The sequence below is a fragment of the Dermacentor silvarum genome, chromosome 3, assembly GCF_013339745.2.
Source record: "Dermacentor silvarum isolate Dsil-2018 chromosome 3, BIME_Dsil_1.4, whole genome shotgun sequence".
Lineage (NCBI taxonomy): Eukaryota > Metazoa > Arthropoda > Arachnida > Ixodida > Ixodidae > Dermacentor > Dermacentor silvarum.
The window spans coordinates 204,835,488-204,859,435 of record NC_051156.1 but is presented as its reverse complement, the minus strand read 5'-3'; the positions used below and the strand labels follow the sequence as shown (position 1 = coordinate 204,859,435).

General features: G+C 45.1%; 1 protein-coding gene across 4 annotated transcripts; it reads right to left on the bottom strand.

Annotated features, from left to right (window-relative positions):
* Positions 1–2,979: 2,979 nt before the first annotated feature.
* Positions 2,980–16,114, bottom strand: LOC119446526 (uncharacterized). Of its 4 annotated transcripts, none has more exons than XM_037710973.2 (7): positions 15,920–16,114; positions 7,475–7,601; positions 6,580–6,773; positions 5,891–5,957; positions 5,077–5,162; positions 4,217–4,343; positions 2,980–3,480 (listed from the first exon to the last, which is right to left on the bottom strand). In XM_037710973.2, exons 2-7 carry the CDS (start codon positions 7,542–7,544, stop codon positions 3,434–3,436), a joined length of 591 nt encoding a protein of 196 aa, XP_037566901.1. In that variant the 5' UTR covers positions 7,545–7,601; positions 15,920–16,114; the 3' UTR covers positions 2,980–3,433. The 4 variants fall into 4 exon arrangements, with proteins under 4 accessions (XP_037566901.1, XP_037566902.1, XP_037566899.1 ...); XM_037710974.2 differs by having other exon boundaries at positions 5,891–5,951; XM_037710971.2 differs by having other exon boundaries at positions 5,891–6,011; positions 15,920–16,110.
* Between the last annotated feature and the right edge of the window lie 7,834 nt (positions 16,115–23,948).

The following is a 23,948-nucleotide window of genomic DNA, read 5'->3' as shown; positions in this document are numbered from 1 at the left end:
TATTGTAAGTCTGCACCACAATTTGTATCTTGTGAACAAAGTTTGTAGCAGCAAGAAAGTACACAAGCGCTCGGATGGCTCACAACAGAGCATTGCAGCTGGCAAAACAGCTCACATGCAATAGCACATGATGAATAATGCTGACTGATAACGAGAGCAATAAAACTTATCGCTGCTGATTGTATTATCACTTCACAGCTCACAAGCAACAGCACATGATGAGTAATGTCGATAATGAGAGCAATAAAACTTGTATTGCTACTGATTCTATTATCACTTCTGAAACTTTAGAGGACTGGTGTTTATCAACAACACAAACATACATGCAAGCTCATCACTGTGATGAACCGCTACACAAAACGCATACAAAACACATATGCTAGGTGTGGCGATCACACTCTTTTCATTTCAGTGCGCAATGAACGTGTATGATGCTTAGAATACACTGTGTATTTCATGGCCTGTTCTCTTGCAATGCATGTGCAAAGGACACAAAACACACAAAATTTGCGGCATCAAATATACATATATTGGTTCCAATGCTCACGTAAGCACAACACACTTCCTGCACTCCGTCTATTTCCGTAGGTGATCGCACACACTCAAGAGGAGAGTACATCAGCTAGCTGCCTTCTGAATAATTTTTAATGCAGGTGCAGCCTAGGCATTGCACTCCACTTCGCTTCGAGCTAGTGACATTTCTGCCACACTGCTGCCGTTTTGAATGGGCTAAAAAGAGATGAGCAGACATGTGGATCTGCAAAGTTCACAAACGGTTTTATCCTCACGGCCATTTGAAAGGCAGACTGGAGTACTTGAATGTCATGCGGGACTGCGTGCAGACTGAAGCGAGATGGGACTTAAAATTAATGTTACCCGTTTTTGGGCACTGACAAGCGCTGACGGTTTTCTTTCAATCTCATCTTGTGAACCATCGAGATGCAATGCTACTGGCAGCACTTCTGATCATGGAAGTGGTCTAAGACTCCTTCAGCACAACGTCAAACCTTGCTGTCACTTTCAATGCTTTGCTTTCAGGCAAAACTGCTATTTTACTGCGACAGCAGTTAAGTGCTTGGAACGGGGTTTGTTTTGTTTATCTGTTCATGCGATTACACTAGTGAGGACCATTGTGACAGGTGTTAGTCTCTTGTTGTCAGGCTGCCTCATCATCCCCAGTGCCACCATCGCCATAGCACAAAAAAAAAAAAAAATAGAAAAAGAAAACTTTGTCCACGACAGCCACTACTGGCATTCTAACCGATGTCACTGCAGCAACAAGCACTTCACTGTCAGCTGCGCTGACATAGTGCAGTGGGTATACCCTTTCACTGGAGCACAATCGAGATTCTGAACAGTGCCAGCAGTCCACAAATGTCCCGCAGCTGACATCACGTGTTGTGTAACATGTTTAAAGCATTCCTGAAAACTACCCTAGAGTTTGTAAATTCGACAAGTACAAATTAAATTATCTAATCTAATCCCTCGTCAACATCACAGGTGAGACACAATGGCAGACTAGACAAATGAATTCTAAACAAATTAATTGTGTCTCGTGTGAGCGACATTCAGGTGGACGCGATGAAGGCACATTCAATCACCACGTGGCATACGAAAGTTACACATAATCATTTTGACAAGTAGTAGTGCTCAACCTGCATTGAGTTTGATCTACTGGGCATAATAACCAGTGCTGCTATTACGATGAAATGATTTTCATGTGCAAGTGCTGAGATTGGTAGTAAGAAACTGATTTAAAAACTTCTGCTTCCATTAAAATAATCACTTGTGATATTTTTTAGTTTAGGACAATGCCACATGAGATCAGATTAATTGTAATATTCTCTCAATTTTATGGGTTATTTTACATTTTGTGCACGCATTATTGAAAAATACGAAAATGCAAGCAGGTCTCCTGTGAGGGCATGATTTTTTTTTCTTTATATAATGACACAAAATGTATGCTGGTGTATGCACTACTACTATGCAGAACATGTTTTTGTTTTTTTAATGCGAAGAAAAAAAAGCGGTAGTGCCAAAAAAAAATAAAAAACGAGAATCAGCAGAGTACACAGAAGTGGCACTTAACTGTGTGTTCATCTCGTCCTTATTTTCTCACGCTACTGCTTTTTCCTTCTTTGTTATGAACCAAGTTGGCCAAAAAATGCTTTACTAAGCAATGTTTTTTTACCTTTGCAACCCCACTTGGACATGAAGCAATTACGAACACCTTATATAGATACTGGGAATTGAATGCTGTCTTGTCTGTACCAAATCTGTCCAAAGTCAGGCGGCCATACTGGCATTTGACTTCGCAACACTGGCAGCACCAGTGTACGAAAGCCGGCACTCTAATCAAGCTGGCAATTCACCACTTGCTGTCAGTCTGCGTGTAGTTATTGTTGGCCCAATGCATGGCACAGTCGGTCGGCGTGACTCGAAGAAAAACCAGTGTTTAAAAGCCGGCACCCTAATAAAGCTGGCAGTTCACTGCTCGCTATCAGTCTGCGTGTAGCTCTTATTGGCCAAATACATGCACAGTTGATCGGCGAGACTCAAAGGAACGCCAGTGTATAAAAGCCGGCACTTCAATAAAGCTGACACTTCAGCACATGGCTTCAGACTGCATCTAGCTCTAATTGGCCCAATATACATCGCTCAGTCGGTTGGTGTGACTCGAAAAAGCACAGCATTCGCCAAACAGCTCAGCCACACAACAACTGTGTGGCAAGCAACAAGGACCATGAAACATGGACAGTCTTTGTCAGTCGCCTACCTTGCTGCTGTTTGGGAACCTGGAAGACGACTGCCTCTGATTCAAGCAGAGGCTGGAAATCTAGGTTAGAGCAGTGGGATTCTCTGAGAAGCCACAATGCTAGAAGGCAACACTGCTCCTGCACACTGCTGGTGAGGAAGCCTTCGTGGCATTCAACATGTTTCAATTTGGAGGAGAAGAGTCTTGAAACAGCTACAACATGATCATAAAGAAGTTTGAAGTTTATTGCATGCCACGGGGAAAGAACCAGATACTATATGAGCGATACATAATCAGAACTAGGCATTAAGCACTCATCAATTTATTTGTGATTTGAAGACCAAAGTTCAGTTATACAGTTTTTCCACCTTGAGACAATCTATGCTGTGAGGCCAAATTGTGTACGACATTAATGACAACATTTAAACATAATTGTGACGCAATTTGAGAAAGCCAATGGGAGGCAGACAATACTGTAAATGAAAAGAACAAATTTTCAAGCGATCATTCTTTACGACTGAAAACAAACCTCATTAGGTTAACAACTCAAGATATCAAGCGACGGGCCATTTAGAGAAGGCGTTTGGCACAGGTCGCTGACACGGTTGTTGTGGCAGTTTCTCCAACAGTGTTGCTCCCGGATGAGCTTGGCCCGCTTACAGCTGATGCAGTTGTGGTTTAAAGTTGCACGTTCACGTTCACGAATATCAAGCCGGCGCTAAGGTCTGAAAACAAAGAAAAAATTTCTTATTCACTCGGGTTGCCAACAACTTGTATAAAAAGAGAAATGGCTTGAATGGGTCCATCTTTTCAGTGTGAAAAACTCTCTTGATAAAATAAAACCTTTTTATTTATTTTTTTCACTAGACTGAACTGAAGTGCAGAAATCATAAGCTAAAGGAAAATGAAAGCAGACGAAAAACAACTTGACACTGGTGAGAGTCGAGCCCAGCTCAGCATTACATATATGTTGCTCTACCAATTGTGCCACGACAGTGGCTGTTTCTACGTCCACATTCTTCGGTATTTATGTATACAATATATAACCCTGGGACTGTTAGCCAGCATCACTCAAGGTCATGGCAGCAAATAAGGAACATTCTTTTGTGGAACTTCTCTAGCAACACATTGTCTGAGAAGAGTGAGGGTGAAAAAGCAGGCAGAGTGGCTTTAATAAAGAACAATTATCTAAGTACTCTAAGCATTCGTGGGACACACTATGTGCAGATAACATTTTTTCTCCTTTTTGCGGTCATAAAATACCCCTCTTACTATATTCAGGTTTTCACTTTAACACTGGCGTCATAACATCACAAAGTTGCAACCCATAAGATTAAGGAGAAATGCTTTTTGAGCCAGTAAGTTCATTCGTCATGTTGTGCAGCACTGTAGCACTTCTGGCATGGTACTTTGTCCACGTTCTCCGGCATCACAAAACTTGGAAGTAGTGAAATGTCTTACTCGTTCCTGTAATAGTGATTGTCACAGGCGAAAACTCGCTCATCTTGCTTGTTTCCAAAGTCTCCTGCATCTTAGGAGCATCGCTTACTGAGAAGCTCGGCATCTCACCTTCTTGTTTGATGTCACACTGTAAAAGAAAGATTTGTTTTGTCATTTGTGCTGTCCAATGTCACCATGCCATAAGCAAATGCCTCTTTTAGTGAAAGTTAGCGTACATGGCCTATTAATACAATATTCAAGGAAAGATGGTACCTGGCAAAAACAGTGTTTACACACTTGGTCTGACAAAAGTGAATGACGTGCCATGGTGTTGCTATTCGATGAGTGCGAATTAAGGGAGAGTCATTCCTTATTAACATTTAATATTCTGGTCAATGCTACCAGATTTGGAGGAAGAGGAAAGTCTTGGAACAGCTACAGCGTGGTCATAAAGAAGTTTGAAGCTTATTACGTGCCATGAGAGAACGAGATATAGTATGAGCGATACATATTCAGAACCAGGCATCAAGCATAAGGAGAGACATTTGAGCAATTTATTTGTGATCTGAAGACCAAAGTTATGTTATACAGTTTTGGCACCATGAGACAGTCCATACTGTGAGGCTAAATTGTGTACGGCATTAATGACAACACTTTATTGTAATTGCTGCGCAATTTGAGACGGCCAATGGTAGGCATGCAGAATTTTTATGGTAGATCCAAAGAAAAAAATCTTTCAAAATTATTATTTGATTCCAAAAAGTGACTTTATCAAGTTGATGACTCTAGTAATTAAACAACGAGCAAGTTCTAAAAGCCTTTCGACACATGTGGCTGAAACTGTTCTGGGAGCTGCTGCTCCACCAGTGCTACATACTTACTGATGAACTTGGATCGCTTGCTCCAGATGCAGTTCCCACCTCAGTCGGCACATTCACATTCACAATAATCGTGTTTGCGGTGACATCTGAAAACCCAAGAAACATTTCTTATTCACTCGGGTTTTCAAGAACATTTATAGGAAAAGAATGGGAAAATGCTTGAATGGGGACATTTTTTCAGTGTGAAAGAAACTGTTGACAAAATAAAATGTTTTTTTTTTTTTCGGTAGGCTGAACTGAAGTGTAGAAATCATAACCTAAAGAGAAATGAAAGTGGACGAGAAAGCAATGTGACGCTGGTGGGAACTGAGCCCATCTCAGCATTACATATGCGTTGCGCTACCAATTGTGCCATGGCAGTGGCTATTTTCACAACCACATTCTTGGGTATTTATGTATACAATATATAACCCTGGGACTGTTAGCACCACTCAAGGCCATGACAGCAAATGTGGAACATTCTTTTGTGGAACCTCTTTAGCAACACGTTGTCTGAGAGAAGTGAGGGTGAAAGAGCAGGTAGAGTTGCTTTAATAAAGAATTATTTAAGTACTCCGAGTGTTTGTGGGACACACTATATGAAGATAATTTTCTCTCCTTTTTTCAGTCATAATATACCCCTCTTACTATATTCAGGTTATCACTTTAATCGCTGGTGTCATTACATCACAAATTTGCAACAACCCACAAGGTTAGGGAGAAATGCTTTTTTAAAAAAGCCAGTAAATTCATTTATTTTCCATAGCAGTTCTGGTACGGTATTTTGTCCACATTCTGTGGCATCACAAAACTTGGAAAAAGTAAAATGTCTCACTCGTTCCTGTGATAGTGATGACAGGCAGCGCCTCAGTCATCTTGCTTGTTTCCCAAGTCTCCTGCATCTTAGTAGCATCGCTTAATGAGAAGCTGGGCGAGTCACCTTGTTTGACGGCAAACTGTATAGGGAAGTTCTATCATTTCTGCTGTCCAATGTCACCATGCCATAAGCAAATGCCTCTTTTAGTGAAAGTTAGCATACATGGCCTATCGTTAATACAATATTTAACGAAGGATGGTACTTGACAAAACAGTGTTTACACACTTGATCTGACAAAAGTGAACGATATGCCATGGTGTTGCTATTCGATGAGTGCGAATTAAGGGAGAGCTACGCCTACATTATTAAAATTTAATATTCTGGTCAGTGTTACCAGAATCTTATTGCGTGCCACGAGAGAACGAGATTTATGAGCGTTACATATTCAGAACTAGGCATCAAGAACAAGGAGAGACTCTTGAGCAATTTAATTGTGATTTGAAGACCAAAGGTCAGTTACACAGTTTTCGCACCATGAGACAATCCATGCTGTGAGGCCAAATTGTGTGCGGCATTAATGACAACAGTTAAACGTAATTGTGGCACAATTTGACACGGCCAATGGGAGGCATACAGAATTTTTTATGGTAGATCAAAAGAAAAAATCTCTAAATTATTATTCTTCGATTCCTGAAAAGTGACTTTACCAAGTTCTTGGCCCTAGTAATTATACGACGGGCAAGTTCCAAAAGCCCTTTGACACATGTGGCTGGAACTGTTGTTGTGGGAGCCGCCGCTCCAACAGGGTTACTTCCTGATGAACTCGGCCTGCTTGCTCCTAATGCAGTTCCTGCCTCAGTTGGTACATTCACATCAACAAAAATCTTGTCTGCGTGGACATCTGAAAACAAAGGAAACATTTCTTATTCACTCGGGTTGCCAACAACTTTGCTAAGATGAGAATGAGAAACGGCTTGAATGGGGACATCTTTTCAGTGTGAAAGAAACTCTGTGGACAAAATGAAATCTTTTTCAGTTTTTTTATTTTTTCGGTAGACTGAACTGGTGCAGAAATCGTACCCTAAAGGGAAATAAAGTGGACGAAAAAGCAACTTGACGCTGGTGGGAGCTGAGCCTACCTCAGCATTACATATGCGTTGCTCTACCAATTCTGCCATGGCAGTGGCTGTTTCCACGTCCACTATTCTTCGGTATTTATGCATACAATATAAAACCCTGGGACTGTTAGCACCACTCAAGGCCATGGAAGCAGATGTGGAACATTCTTTTGTGGAACCCCTCTAGCAACACATTGTCTAAGAAGAGTGAGGGTGAAAGAGCAGGCAGAGTGGCATTATATACTAAGTACTCCAAGCGTATACCCCCCCCCCCCCCCCTTACTATATTCAGGTTCATGTTATATATTGACGTTCACTTTAACACTGGTGTCATTACATCACAAATTCTCAACAACCCATAAGATTAAGGAGAACTGCTTTTTGTGCCAGTAAATTCTGTTATTATATTGTGTAGCACTTCTGGCACGGTACTTTGTCCACATTCTCTGGCATCACAAAACCTGGAAAAAGGGAAATGTCTTACTCGTTCGTGTAATAGTGACTACCACAGGCTTCCCCTCGGTCGTCTTGCTTGTTTCCGAAGTCTCCTGCATCTTTGTAGGTTCACTTACTGAGAAGTTCAGCGTCTCACCTTCTTGTTTGATGTCAAACTGTAAAAGAAGGATTCCTTTATCATTTCTGCTGTCCAATGTTGCCATGCCATAAGCAAACGCCTCTTTTAGTGAAAGTTAGGGTACATGGCCTATTGTTAATATAGTATTTAAAGAAAGATGGTACGTGAGAAAAACAGTGTTTACACACTTGTTCTGACAAAAGTGAACGACATGCCATGGTGTTGCTATTCAATGAGCGTGAATTAATGGAAAGCCATGCCTATGTTATTAACATTTCTGATGTTCTGGTCAATGCTACCATTATACCAAGTTTTTCACAAGGTATTTGAGAACAGTGCTTTGATTGCTATAAAAAGTTGCAGTCATATTTTATACATAAGCCTAGCTTTATTTTCATCATACCGACTGCTACAGGTGACATGATATAGCCTAGCCACAGCTTCCTGGACACAGCTCTTGAAGGGGCCCTGCAACACCAGTATTTGAATGCCGTAAATAAACCTTTAGTTGGTAGATGATGGTCACATGTGGAACTGAAACCTTGCACACATGGCCAGGAAGCCTCATTCAGTGAATAAAAAGGAAATAGCACAACGCATGATTCTCCCTCTACCTCACATGAATTTTTAGATCTGGAACATTTCCAACACACTTTCAAGGGGCCCTGTAACACTTTTTGAACATAGTAAGAAAACGTATCCAATCTGTACAAGAGGCTCCTGTGAACATGTGAGCCAAGTATTATTGCACTACATGCAGCAGGAAATGTACAACCTCTTGTTGTAAACAGTGAAAAATCACTTGCTCTCGCTTCCACAGTGTTGCCTTGCACTGTCATTGCAAGCAGCTGGACCCACCAACAGCTATTGGCTGATTTTGTGATCGTGAGAACATTCTCAGTAATACATAATAGTTAATTTTTAGTTAAGAAAATATGGCAGATCCCACACCATGTGGGAGTTGATGTTATGCGAAGCATGTGCCGGGAGCCTACCAAGTTAACGAACAAGCATGGGAGCACTGAGGCGTAGGCGGCTGTTTAATGACCAACATGACACGCATGTCATGACCTATCATTTATGTCCGAACCCATTCCAGTGGTTTTTGAGTGTTAATCATTTTCGCTGAGTCATGTTCATGTCTATGACTTCCCCCATCACTGTGTTAGTGTTTCCTTCACTTAGTACCTACGATGGAACCCATTTCAGCGTTTTTTTTTAGTGTTAATATTTTTTCTCTGAGTCATTGTCATTTTTGCTGAGTCATTCTCATGACTATGGCTTCTCCCATCATCCTTTAGTGTTTCCTTCACTTAGTATCCACGTCCGAACCAATTTCAGTGTTTTTTTAGTGTTAATCTTTTTTTCGCTGAGTCGTAATTTTTGCTGAGTCATACTCATGACGACGACTTCTACCATCATCCTTTAGTAGTTTCCTTCACATAGTACCCATGTCCGAACCCATTCTAGTTACATACCATATTAACGAAACGACCATGAGAGTACCAAGACGTAGGCAACTGTTTCATGACCTCCATGACACACATGTCATGATATCCATGTCATGACCTGTTATTTATGTTCGTCATACACTCTTGTCATACTATGCCAATTTTGGTACACATACCATGTTAACGAAACGACCATGAGAGCACCAAGACGTAGGCTGCTAGATAGATAGATAGATAGATAGATAGATAGATAGACAGATAGATACTGTCAAAGTAGCAAATGTTCGCGGAGAAATGCTTCGCATTTAAATAACACATGCTGCAAAGCGCGCTCGCAGCACGGTGGCCAGGGAATGTCTGGCCCCCCGGCGACCCAGCCTCCTAGAGTAGAGTGACCTAGAGTTACTGTATATGCTCCCTACGGGAGCTCCCGTAACAGTTACTCTACAGCCTCCTAGATGCGTGCGCCCCCTAGCGGCGTCCCAACATTAGTGAGACGCGCCGCGCGTTTCCGTCGGAGTACCTGTTCTTACACCGTGGTCGCGGCTAAGGCCCGTGCATCAGTAGCGCACTCAGGATCTCTGCCAGGGAGGAGGTTGAAAGTCTGCCTTAGTTTGCCAATACCATCTAAACAGCACTAATTTCAATTTCTTCACGGGAAACTGTAAAAAAATGCGCGTTTTGCGCAAGTGTGCGAGTGTATCTTGCATCTTAGTTGCAGTACTCAAAGACGCAAGGAAAGAAAAGGAAACAAAAGGGGGGGAGGGGTAACTCGGCCTCAGGGGAGAACCCCCCCCCGTCGGTGTGCCACTGCCGTCCACGTTACATGCACAGTAAATCGCCGCACGCCGTTTTCCATTCGCGGGCGACCGTTCGACGGCGTAATTTGCTCGCGAACGGCGAGATTTCCTTGGCGTTGAGAGAATGAGACCGGGACCCATTCGTGCGGCAGCCTCACCGCCGCTGATCGCTCGACGGCGCCGATATCGTCGCTAGGCCTTCTCAGGTTCACTAATTCAAAGCTAAAGCGGACAACGCATCGGAATGAATCGCCGACGCTCACAAGCCGCAATATTTTCTTACCGTTGTCACTCTTCGCAATAATTGTACACAAAGAAGAAAATACGCTTATATTAGCGACTGGAGGCCGGTTCGCCGGCTAGCGTGGATAGGGTGTGGACGTGCCTTAACCGGAAGTGGACAGCGTTTTGAAAAGCGCGTTGGCGATGACGTATGTCATGTGATATTTGGAAGAGCACTCGGCGAGTAGCGAACATGCAGGAAGGAAAATATTGACCCTTTTCGCGGAGCAGTTTGCTCTAGAGGAACGAGATGGCGCTTACGGCGACGCGCCATACGTTGCCTCAGCGAATGCGCACGAATACGAAACCATTACTGCTTCTGCTCTGCTACTGTGCGATCAGCTGTCGGAAATGCAACTGGGTGTTCGCTAATGCACTGTGCCCAATTCATGCTGCAAAATGTGCAACGATAAAGGGAAGACGTTTGCGGTAGTTAGCTGCAAAAATAGTGATTCGCATATTAAGGAATGGAATCAACCTGTGTCGCCGCTGCTACATATAGATTGCCTGTGTTGCTGGCCCTTCGCGATGCACAGCTCTTCTCGAGGATTAAAAAAAACAAAAAAAAAAAAACTAATCCGCCAGCGCTGTATAGCTAACGTCCAAAGAAATGACCAACTCCGGAACGTCGGCACTTAAGAGTGAATACCGCTCGTTACAAAAGGAAGTAGCGCCACTTACTGACATGGTAAGTTTCTCGCACGTTATACACACAGCCACCCCTACTCGCAAGTAAACTTACGCACACTCTATCGCCAACGTGTCAATATTAGGTGAATGGGCGCACACTTGAATCAATGTGCCGAAGCATGAGTGACGGCGACTACACCGACAAGACACGAATGTCGGAAACTGAACGTAGAACATTTACATTCCAAGCTTTGTGCGCAGCAAGAACAAATCTGTCACAGCAGAGCACACATTAGGCTGAAAGTTAACAATCAGATAGTGGCCACACCGAGGAACTTTACTGAGTCACAAACATGAGAAGCCGCTGTTTGCCAAATAAAGAAGGAAGAGCACACTGATCCTGATTTAATTCATAAGCGTAAAGTTTGGACAGCTTGAATACATTTCTAGGCCGGCTTTTAGTACAAACACCGCTGCTCGCGCCGTTTGGACAAGGCGTAATGAGCTCTGAAAGCACTTACATGTCCTCTAAAGCTGTGGCCAAAGCTTCGTGCCGTCCACACAGGTACCGTCTACGATATGCGTCGAAGCGGAGGTTTGCTGCGCCGCACCGGCGTCACGCGCTTGCATTGTAAACAAGGAGGCAACGGAGGCAGCTGAGGCAAGCTATGGACGCGTCACCACGTGTCACGTGATCAAACATGGCAGCGCCGGGAAAAGAGTCATACCGCAACGCGATTGTTGCCGACTGTGGTGGCCCAACCCGTGATAAAAGCGTCACAGTAAGGAGCATACGTCAGAGCGCGCGGTAGGTTTTAAAAAGTACTCCCGGTCAGTCAAGAACTTTATTCAGGTCCTGAGGAGTTTTAAGCCGTTGGAGATTCCACGCGGGGAGCTCCTCTGGCCGAAACCGTAGGCGACGCCCAAGTCGGGACGGGAACGTGGTGACACTCCGCCAGTTCTCAGTTGATTCTTTTTTTTAATGCCCATTCGAAACCATTTGAAACTCGCGATCTTGAACTAAATAAAAAAAAAAACCAAGGAAAAAAAAACAAAACAAGGAACAATCTTTTTCCTTCTTGCATGTGAGCAGCTGCCGGCCAAGCGCGTAGCGAATAAAAACTACCGGTAACCAAACGTCTCGGCAAATCTCCGTCATCTCGACGCAAGAGGTCACGTGTTGGGCCACCACTGCTGGCTACACGAAGCGTTCGCTTGCCAAGGCTAGCTGCGTGACGTAATGCTCCATCCTATATTTTTCTTCCTCCATGGCAGCGAAGGAAAGACCGAAACGAGCGAGGGCCGTGTTTCGATCATCATACGCGTATAACTCGGCTATTACGGCATAACGCGATAGCGTTTAGGGCCCCGTGTCGCAGAAAATCCGGCGTCGGAAACCGGCGTGCGATCGCGGGTGGCGGAGAAAATCATCCAACCACATCGACCGCGCAGGCCCTCCACGTAGTACAAGGTTTTGGTGAACAAAAATTGAATTTCTCACAGTGAAATCCGCCAGAAAAATGGTAAAGCACGACTTTACCATTCGGCGTCAGGATTCGCCGTCGGATTCGCCGTCAGATTGTTTACCAATCGGCGTCGGATTGTAATTGGAATGCACGAAAAAACCTAATTCTGCTACGAGGAAACTCAAACACAAACCCCTTTTCCAGCATTTCTACCAGACCTGCGTGCGTCGGGGCAATAGCAAACAATTAATAAAATAATAAAAAAAGGTGCTAGGGCCTCCACATTTAAATATAAGACCACTTACTTGTATTGCCCCTGGAAAAACGTCTTTCCAGCAATGCCTTTCATTTTAAAAGTGAAGCCGACTTTAAGGGGATCGGTATAAGCTTGGTCTTTGTAAGCTGGCTTTCCCACGTTCATTGTAGCAGTGAATGAAGCCTACCTGACGTATGCGAACGATGCGATGCGAACGGGTCCCGATAAGGCTATCGCGTTCTACTCTTAAAGGCGAAGCTTCGTCCTCCAGTTTTTTTTTCGAAAAATTTTCGCGGTTATGTGTTCGTTGTAGTTTCGTGCACAACTGCAACACCACAACTAAATTTCGACCTCTGGGTGGTTAGGGGCCCTTTAAGGTTCGCTCCCGTGTAAGGGTCGCACCTCGTCAAAATTGCGAAAAAAAGTGGGCCTTTACACGATTCTATACGGTATACACCTTAAGGTTCGCTCCCGTGTAAGGGCCGCACCTCGTCAAAATTGCCAACGAAAGAAAGAAAAGTGGGCCCTTACACGAGTCTATACGGTATACACCTTAAGGTGTAAAAAAGCCGGCAGATCCCACGCCCTGTATAAATCGATGTTATGCGAAGCAGTGTGCGGGGAGCCTACCAAGTTAACGAAACGACCATGAGATCACCTAGACTTAGGCGGCTGTTTCCTGACTTGCATGACACGCATGTCATGACATTCATGTCATGAGTCCTGAGGAGTCCCTTTAGCTAGGACGTAAGAGACCTTGCGGCGAAAGCCTTAGTCATGCTCATGACTATGACTTCAACCATCAATCTTTAGCCTTTTCCTTCACTTCGTGCCAGTTCCGAACCCATTACATTGTTTTTTTGAGCGTTAATCTTTTTTTCGCTTACTCATTGTCATTTTTGCCGAGTCATGGTCATGACTATGAATGACTTCTACCACCATCCTTTAGTGTTTCCTTCACTTAGTTCCTACGTCCGAACCCGTTTCAGTGGTTGTCGAGTTTAATTTTTTCGCTGAGTCATTGTCATTTTTGCCGAGTCATGCTCATGACTTTGACTTCTACCATCATTCTTTAGTGTTTCCGTCACTTAGTTTCCACTGTCCGAACCCATTCCAGTGGTTCTTGAGTTCTAATTTTCTTCTTCTTCTTTGTGTGGTTCTACGTTCTATTTTTTTTGCTGAATCATTGTCATTTTGTTGAGTCATGCTCATGACTTTGACTTGTACCATCGTTCTTTAGTTTTTCCGTCACTTAGTTCCCACATGCGAACCAATTTCAGTGGTTCTCGAGTTTAATTTTTTTGCTGAGTCATTGTCATTTTTTCTGAGTCATGGTCATGACTATAGGTTTTACCACCATCCTTTAGTGTTTCCCTCAATTAGTACCCACGTGCGAACCCATTTCAGTGGTAATATTTAGCCTTTTCCTTCACTTAGTACCAGATCCGAACCCATTACATTGGTTTTTGAGCGTTAATCTTTTTTTTGCTGAGTCATTGTCATTTTTGCTGAGTCATGCTCAAGACTATCATTTCTACCATCATCCTTTAGCTTCCTTCACTTACTACCCACGTCAGAACCAATTTCGGTGGTTCTTGAGTGTGAATCTTTTTTCGCTGAGTCATTGTCATTTTTGCTGAGTCATGCTCATGACTATGACTTCTACCATCATCATTTAGTGTTTCCTTCCCTTAGTACCCACGTCCGAACCCATTTCAGTGGTCTTTGAGTGCTAATATTTTTTTCGCTGGGTCATTGTAATTTTAGACGGCTGTTTCATGACCTACATGGCACGCATATCATGAAATTCATGTCATGACCTATCATTTATGTTCGCCATACACTGTTGTCATACTATGCCAATTTTGGTACCCACCAAGTTAAAGAAACGACTATGAGAGCACCAAGACGTAGGCAGCTGTTTCATGGCAGCTACATGACACACATGTCATGATATTCATGAGCAATCATTTATCTTTCTCATACACTCTTGTCATAGTATACCAATTTTGGTAAACATCAAGTTAACGATACCACCACGAGAGCACCAAGACGTAGGCGGCTAGATAGACAGATAGACAGATAGATAGACAGATAGACAGATAGATAGATAGATAGATAGATAGATAGATAGATAGATAGATAGATAGCTACTGTCAAAGTGGCAAATGTTCGCCAAGAAATGCTTCGCATTTAAAAGGAGATACACGAGAGGCAAGAGTGCAGGAGAGTACGCTCTTTCCTGTCGTCCCTCCTTTTCTTTTCCGCACCTCACGCGGTGTATATTTCGCAGTACACTACAGAATTGCCGTCTTTTCCAACACTGCAATGACCACAGCAATTGCGGCCACAGCATTTGAAATCCCGGAAGCCAAATGGCACCTCTCGCATCACGGCTGTTGCAACGCCAACTTGAGAAGTTTGCCAAGTACAGCTCTTGACAGGAGCGTTGTGGTTGAAAGTTCTGTACAAATTATTTTAATGCGACTAACACTTTGTCTACTTCAGGCATTCCGAGCCTTGTCTATCTATCTATGCTGGATCACACGCTCGATGAAATGCAGCATAATTATTACACATGATCAACAAGAAATGAGTTTTGGGGAAACGCGTGACACCGTGTAAAAAAAAAAAAAAAAAAAAAAGAAAAAAAAAAAAAAAAAAAAACAACGCGCCATCTGTTCTTGCGATAACACATTACCCGGGAGAGCAACACAACAGGAGTTGTCAACGGCTTGGCACACAAACAAAAGGGGGGGGGGGGGGGGAGGCTTTTTCTCTACAATATCAGCCTTGAGCAATTGGCTTTGCAGAAATCCAAGCACAACGTATTGAATACATATCATACTATCACAATACTAAGTTTGCACTCTTGATAAAAGAAGATTATTACAAGGATTCTTGGTGAAGGCCTAGACATCATGTTAAAAAAAAAAAAAAACTACATATGCGCTGCACGCTCTTGCTCTAAAGCAAAGACAAATATGGACAAATGGCAAACAACACAATGTATCGTAACTTCAAAAACGCTGCAGTGATCTTTCAGAACAGCACCTTTGGACCAACCATCGCCCTACATGTCATCACAAAACATTTCACAACACACCTTCACAAAACAGTCTTCACAAAATGATCCCAAATGCGCATTACACTGCTCAAGCCGCGCCAAATAAAACGTTTGCGCGATGATGCAGGTGAGCCACAGATTATGTGCTGTAAACCAAAGCTGCTGCGAATGACTTTTGGAAAATTACGTGTTGAAAGTAATGCGCGAGCTCTTCCGGAAAGGACGGATGCAGAAACAAACGGGTGGCTGGACGGCGAACGGGCGCCACGGCTCGTATTCTATGCTGCATGTGCAAAATACGCTCACCCCGCATAGTAAACGCCTAGCAAAAAAACAAACAAAAAAAAGTTCTTAACGCAACAAACAGCAGAATTACTTCGGCAGAAAAATCGAAACAACTTACCCAAGCGAGGCGATGCGTAGAAAAGCGCCGTGGGATGGGCGTAACCAGCGGCACATGATCGGCGGAGCATCAACGTCTCTATGGAAACGGTACGCGTGGAGTCACGGAGGAAGGTAAAAGGGAGAGATAACGTCACGTAGCCAACCTTGACCACGGCCGGGCTTGACGCGCGCGTGCCAGTCGAGCCCGGCCGTGCGCGCGTCGAGCCCGGCCGTGCCTTGGCAAGCGAAGGCTCCGTGAAGCCAGTCCCTTTGCACAGAGTGTACGGAACGGCTGCACTTTCAATGCGTTGAAAGTTAAACCAAGACGAGCGTAAACGCTGTTTGGGGCGCTGCGATCGGTAGCACGCACACTGCCGTGGTGCAGAATCTGCGGTCCCACGCGAAAGACCGGAGTAGGGTAACCGGCATAGGCGCCGACTACGGGGGGCTCCGGGGCTCGAGCCCCCGCCGGAGTTTTCCCAGGGGGCAGAGCCCCCCCCCCCCCCCCCACTCCGCGCCACTAAAGTGTCATTGTCGGAGTACTCTTACCCACATAATTGAGGATTCTTTTGCGTTGCCTCCACCTTTGCACTTCTGTTGCGGCTAAAAGATTGCGGCTTCATTGTTGGCGCGGACGTGCACGGCTTTTACTTTACACTTTCGCTTTATTTCGGCAAATCCTGACACTAGGAGGACAAGCGCGTTCGAAGCACCAGCCGCGGCTACCTCGTCTGTGTTTCCTCACTTCAACAGTTCTTTAAAATGTCCCCTGAGAACACACACAATATATTTAAATATATACACAGGACAAAGTTTAGCATATTTTTTTTAAGAGAAGGAGGTAGCCAAATAAATGAATAGCCTGTGCCTAGAGAATGAATAGGTTGATGTATGTTCACCTCACTTAAAATTACTTTGTCTGCGTATTTGATCCTGAAAAAAAAAAAAAAAAAAAAAAAAAAAAAACCCTGCAGACTTCAGTGACCTCTTCGGTAGTCTTCTATCAACGGCTTGTGAAAAGCACGTGAGTGATATGTGTCTCAATATTGATTCTCTTTCCAGTAGTCAATGCTAACGACTGGCGACAAAAAAGAAAAAAGAAAAAAAAAAGCTCTTCTAATTATTTACAACATTTAGGCATTAGGGATGGAAACATCGCCTCTTGCATGCGGAGGCTATGAATACGGGGTGTTTCAGTAAACACATTCAAAAATTTTTTAAAGGTTGCGTGTGACAGATAGCACAATTCTAGCTCATGAACTAGAATTTCTGTTAGAATTTCTGTTACTTAGTAGATTATGCATTTAAATTTTTTGTGCAAGTAATGTCCGCCTCTTCGAGTAGACGAGCTCATGAACTAGAATTGTGCTATCTGCCACAGACAACCTTTAAAAAAATTTGAAAGTGTTCGCTGAAACACCTTGTATATAGAATTCACTCAGTAACCCAAATGATGGTAAGCCGGATTCGCTCGAAATCAGAATAAATAGAAGTTTAGAACTCATGCGCAGCAGCGCTTATCCTCCTGAGACCCCAACACAACTATAGGGAACTCAATCGCTATTCAGGTTGATTTTTATTGTATAATGTTGTGTTACAAACTTGAAAAACAATTTTTAAAATTTATATGCCATGGGTAGATGCCAAAAGCTGCTTCTCCGTGTACGTGAAAAAAAAATAACTATCTGCATCATCTCCTCATATTTGCTACGGTAAAAACTGCATTTAATTGCTTAAACGCAGAAATGGTGGAACTACGTGTAATATATTGTAATGTTGCTGCCGCGTCTGGTATTTTCACGCAATCTCAGTGATTTCGAAACGTACCTCAAGGTTTCTTCAGGCCCTCTGGGACGACATGGACGACAGTCAAATTTCTCGAAAGCGGATGACAAGAATACGAGTAAACCTCTCCTTTACAGTTACACATGCACCTTACTTCATACCCAGAATGAATATTTTTGCGTAATCACTTCCGAGTGAATTTCGAAAAAAAGTTGAAGGCAATGTGCAATGTATTGTACAAGGGGTCTTAGGAGGTTATACTCGGACTCAAAGTACTAAAAAAAAAAAAAAAAAATGAGTGCAGTTCGGCCGGGAAGGCGAAGCAGTATTAGTGATAGTGAAGTAAAAGACAATTACACGAAAGAAGATTCTTACCGTGTAAATCCGTGTAAGGATCGCACCCGTGTAAGGGCCGCACTTCCAACTTGACATCCAATATTAAAAAAAAAAAGAAAAGACATCCAACTGAGAAGCAATCGCGTTCAGTGCGCAGATTTTGATCGGGCTCAACAGCGAATTGTCGCGCGCAGCGTACTTTCGGGCGTCGCTACTGGATGTCGAGAGGAGGCGATCGCGGAGGTTTACGGCTGATTTCATACTCGTAGTTGGAAAAATGACGTCAACTTGCCCAGTAATATGAAAGGCCCGTCAAATTCGGGACAGAGAAGTGCAGCCCTTACACGAGTCTATACGTTAGTTGGCCATATAAATGGTAGTAAACATTCATCAATGCACGGTCCATGTAAACCTGTAAATACCTCACTGTATATATATATATATATATATATATATATATATATATATATATATGATGGGCAGGTTTCGGAAAGCTGGTCGGGCCCCAGCCCTCCGCCTACCCCCCCCCCCCCCCCCCCCCGAAAACTTTCCGGCTATGGTAACGGGGTTAGAATTGCTGCAAGCGGTAGTGTTCTTGTCTCTTTGTTTTACATACTTTATACGTTTATGTTTTTATTCGTTATACAGCTGCTTAATACTTGCTTCCGTTGCTATGCAGTGCAACTGTCACGCGTACGTCAACGCCTGGTACGCTTGCTTGAGCAGGCAGAATGAACACATGAACGCAAGGTGCCGCACACACACAACATTCATTCAATGAGGAGGTTAAACAGCAACAACAACGTTAAAAAACCAACACTCATTGCACACGGAATGTGTCCTCCCTAACTACGTGTTACGATCCCACTACCGCATTAACCAATTAACGTCTGTGAGGCGATCGTCCATACGCTGGCGTCGGGGCGCTTACACTACCGGTTCTGTTCGTGGCGGATATCGGCGTCACCCGGTCTGCGGTCCGTCGTCGCAATATGGTCGTTTCAGTCGCCGCTGGTGTCCGGCGTCAACGATGCCCCGGCTGACGTGACGAAGGCACAGTCGCTGAGGCGCTGTCGCGCTCCGGCACAGCGGGACTCGTGCCGGCTGGCGCTCCCGGTGCGCGCCGGCCCAGCTTAGTTCCCTAGACGGGACGGTGACTGGCTACAGCCAGTCTTCGCGCGTCCACGTTCAGCGGCATGAACGCAGACGTGTCCTGGTGGGAGTTACGGGCAATGAAAGGGCAGATGCTCTCGCTCGGGAATTGGCTTGCCGAGCGGGAGTGCAGCCCGAGAAACCCCGATTCGATCATTTGACATCTCCACGCGACATCCTTGAGCATCAGCGTCTGGAACGCAGAACATACTCGGGGCCCCATCCGAGTCTGAGCGGAGCGGAAGCCCGGGATTTGAGACTAATTCAGACAAATACCTACCCACACCTCGGGCTGTGGCATGCATTTGGCCTACGGCCTATCCAGGCCACTGTCCATGGTGCTAGGGGAAGCCAACTCTCGCCCACGTAACGTGGGAATGCACGAGTAGGCCCCCCAAATTCAATTCCCCCCTGTTGGGATCCAAATTCACAAATAGGGAGCAGTGGGAGACCATCCTCGCCGGCACGGACCTGGAGACCCAGAGAGGTCTACTCGACCAGGCCCGGCGAGTAGCTCTGGCCAGTGGAGTCTCGGAATAGGGACCCACCCACCCGCTCCCAACACACCTTTCCTGTCCAATCAATAAAATGTTATTCTCTCTCTCCTGGTGGTAGGTCCGGGCCTGCGGTAGTTCCTGCATGAGGCGGTGGTCTGCTGTTCGGCGAGCCTGGTACTCGGGCGGGGACGTCGCTGCAACGCCTAGGTACTGGGGTAGGACCCAGAGTGGCGTTCTCCAGCCGTCTTCTTCTGGAACGCTGCGTCCCGGCCACCACGTCCTTTTGATGATGATGATGATGAACCTGTCACGGCTCGCACCCACTAAGGGGGATAGGCCAAGAATCGGGCGGCAATGGGTATGCTAAAGAAAATTCATATTTAGAAACAAGAAACGCAAAGTAAAAGAAAAAAATGTCGCAGTTTCGCTCGAAAGGCGAAGCATCAATTGCGATAGCAAATTAGCAGAGAGCTATTCGGAGTAGGGATAGTAGTTTTATCGGCTGCATAAAGTTCGACACATTTGTACTAACAGAATTAAAAAGCGTGGTGTCAGCGCGCACAAGCAAACAAGAATAGATCACACCGAATGACCGCAGACAACGACTATCAAAACGCTGGCACAAACGCAGCCGCCGCAGCGGGCGAATTGTTCGCGCGGTCAATCGCTTCAACGGAAACTGAGCGGCGAATGCACAGCGCATACAAAGGTCAGAGCCGTGTGGAGATAAGAGACGGTGCGGGCGACCGCCAGCGCCGGGCAAAGTGCAGAGGAGTTGTGCAGAGGAGAAGTTGTTGGCAGAGGAAAAGCTGCCCCCCCCTCCCTCCCGCGCTGCCTTCCCGCTTTCTTGCTTTCGCGTGGGAGATTGAGTGGCCAGTTCCCCTTGCGCTCGGTTGCAAGATAAGCATTTGGTGAAGCAGCACAGCGTCGCCCCGCCTCCCTCCCTCCCATACCCCCACGGCCTTTCGCGCGACGGTCGCGTTTGCTTTCCGCCGTGCGTTCACTCTCCGTGATAGCGCGCGTCCCCCGCGCGCTTTCACTCGCGCATACGGCGTGCGGCGACGGTATTATCGCCCTTGGAATCTATACGGAACCTCACGGCGACGGCGACACCGATGGCAGAAATCCGGTTGAAGTGTCCATATAATTGCTATCGCAATAAAAAAAAACAAAAAAACGTCCTTTTTTATGCGCGTGCCTCCACGCGTTCGCTTCTTCCTTTTTACAATCTCCACTTGTGTGCCTTTTTAGTATTACTCTCTTCTCTTCTTCTTTCTTTGTTTCCGCTTGTCACTCGTGACAGCAACAAAAAGTCAAGCAGAACTTGCAGGAATAACATAATGCAGGTGTTTTGACAGAGTGAGCATTTTTGCTGCGCCACCGCACAGGGATCAGCAAAACTATCTCTACCAAAGCATGGCCTCCGAGACTTGCACGCATAAGAAACGCCGTCGACGCGGCTCGACAGGCACCGCTCGCTGGCTGTGCTTTCTGAAGCCATCGAGGAAGTGGCGCACCGACCGGGGGGGGGGGGGGGGGGGGGAGTGTTGTGACCACCCCCCTAAGGCCGAGTTAACCCCCCCCCCCCCACCCCCCATGCACTTCGTTTGTGCATATTACCACGTCCAAACTTCTGTTTACAATTATTAGCAAGAATGAATGACCGCCAAAGAATTTGTATTGTGCCTGTGCTTTAATTCATTCTTGCCAATAATTATAAACAGAAGTGTTTGGACGTGGTAATATGCACAAACGAAGTGCATGTTAATGAGATGTGCGCGGATAGGCAGGTGTAATCCACTAATTATCAGTGAAGAGTAGCTTTCTTGAACAACTTTTCTTACTGACATTATACTTTGACTTTCACAAATATTTACCGGAGTGCATGCTTCGTGCATACCATCAGCGATGGGATACTTCTTTCTTGGGGGCGCATTCAGTCAGGGGCTCCGGAAGTATATCAAATGTGTTGGGGCGACGTCTGGGGGCTCATGTCGCATCGTATAGTTCAACTCTTTATCTCTCTGGCGCTATATATATATCAACGACCACTGACGATGCGCAGAGAAATGAAGGCTGTAGTCTGATTTAATTCGTGCTTTTCTAGGAATAGCTAGAATTACACCGACCTTTGCTATCTTCTTACTTTTCATGAGCTTGGATAGGGACAAGGGAAAAAAATTGTCGCAGTTTCACCTGAAAGGCGAAGCATCAATTGCGATAGCAAATTTGTAGAGAGCTATACGGAGTAATGACAGTAGCTTTATCAGCTGTATAAACTTGGACATGCAGCAGCACCGGCAACACGCAGAACTGTTGTCGACGCCGTCGGCGTTTTGCCCGCGTTCGCACAAAATGCGTGCGGCGTTGGTGACTGTTGCCGGAGCCTCTGATATAAATAGGCACTTCGTGCTGCAGCTAAATGTCGCCTCCCTTCCCTCTCCCTTCCCCCCCCCCCCCCCCCACGGCCTTTCGCGCGTCGGCAGAAGGCGCGTTTGCTCTACATATATGGTGATTGTAAAGGAGGAAAGAGACGCCTACTTCTGCAGCCCTTAAGGGAGCACGGGGCAGAACGCGCGTTTGTTCTCCGCCGTGGGTTCACTACCCGTGAAAGCGCACGTCCCTCGCGCCCTTTCACTCGCACATACAGCGTTCGGCGGCGCGCGGCGACGATTTCATCTCCCTTGACGTCATACGGAACCTCACGGCGACGGCGACGCCAACGGCAGAAATCTGCTTTGGAGTGTCCATATAATTGCTATCGCAATAAAAGTAGAGAACGCGAGGTATCCTAATGTCGTGGCGCTGAGACGTGCTCCTGGAAGGGCTGCAGAATAGAGCGCCAGCCTTCCCCTCCTCGAGAACCACTTCAGGACGGAAGATACGTTGAACCTAACGAAAACAGGCAGCGCTCTCTACGCAGGAAAAGCACCGACAAAGAGAGTCTCTGAAGTCACAAGCTTCCGGAAAATTTTGTTTCGTTTGTGGAAGGAAGGGAACACCCTTTAACTAGTCAAAATATTCGATGGCCTCATGGGTGGCAGGAGGAGGTCGGAACAGCATTGAGTTTGGAGGCATGCCCCACTGGCCCCCTGGTTCCGGAGCCCCTGCATATACAACCAGCGTTTGTTACATGATCGTTGCACCACGGCAAGTATGGTCGCTCAACTAGATTGTTATATCCTATGTTTTAGCGTTTACGCTTTTATTATCCACGTAAGCTACCACTGCAGAGTGTAGAGCTGTGTATTAAAAAGCCACGCCGCTCTGGACTGACCTCCGTTGGCCGGCACTATAAGGAATTGGTGGACGTTATGCAGCAGGAAATAAGGCAGACACGGCAAAACAATTGTTGGATTGGAAAGAGGAATCCACGTAAGTGGTTTACTCTTTCGTTGCATTGGCGTTCGCTGCATTGGCGTTCGTTGCATTGGCGTTCCATGCATTGGCGTTCCAGTTAGGTTCTTAACAAAACGTCGCTTTATGCATTGAAACACAAAATTAGCTGGAACACCAATGCATTTCTCCGCAAAATTCGGGAATTAATATCTTGAAACTGGTGTCATCCTGAGAATTAATGACAAGTGGATCCACCTTGCGAACTACACGGCTACAATTTGTAAATTGCAATATGGGCCATCAGGTAATTAGTTAAAAACTTATTTAGTGAATTTTTGTTAATTGATTATGCATTTCAATTTTTGTGCAAGTAATGTCCGCCTCTTCGAGTAGACCAGTTCATTAACTATAATTTGGCTATCTGCCACAGGCAACCTTAAATAAATTTTGAAAGTGTTCGCTGAAACACCCTGTATAGAGACAACCAAGTACAAGTTGTATGGGAAGGTCGAAAAGGTAATGAAATGGTGGGAATTCACGAAGGATTGAAGCAAGGATATCCTCTGTCTCCATTGTTGTTCACGCTTTACGTTAAGCGTATAGAAAGACGACTGGAAAACTGCGAATTATGTTTTGATTTATCCTACATGCGTAATGGACAAATGGTGCAACAGAAGGTATCTGGACTGATGTACGCAGACGACATTGTGCCACTAGCGGAGAATAAAAAAAGATTTGCAGATACTTGCGAATATCTGTGGGAATGCAGCGACAAATCTAGGCCTTAAGTTCGGCACAGAGAAATCAGGAATTATGATCTTTAATGAAGACACGAGTAACTACGTGGTGTCAGTCCAACAGCAAGTCATACCCATAGTCAAGCAATATAAATACCTCGGAGTACACATGTGCTGGGGGTCAACCAAGGTCTATGAAATT

Coding starts and splice junctions, on each gene's coding strand:
- LOC119446526 (XM_037710971.2), bottom strand. CDS start 7,544: ATGCAGGAGACTTCGGAAACAAGCAAGACGACCGAGGGGAAGCCTGTG. Junction 6,774..7,474: donor AGTCACTATTACACGAACGA/GTAAGACATTTC, acceptor CTTTGTTTTCAG/ATGTCCACGCAGACAAGATT. Junction 6,012..6,579: donor TTACTAGGGCCAAGAACTTG/GTAAAGTCACTT, acceptor TTCCCTATACAG/TTTGCCGTCAAACAAGGTGA.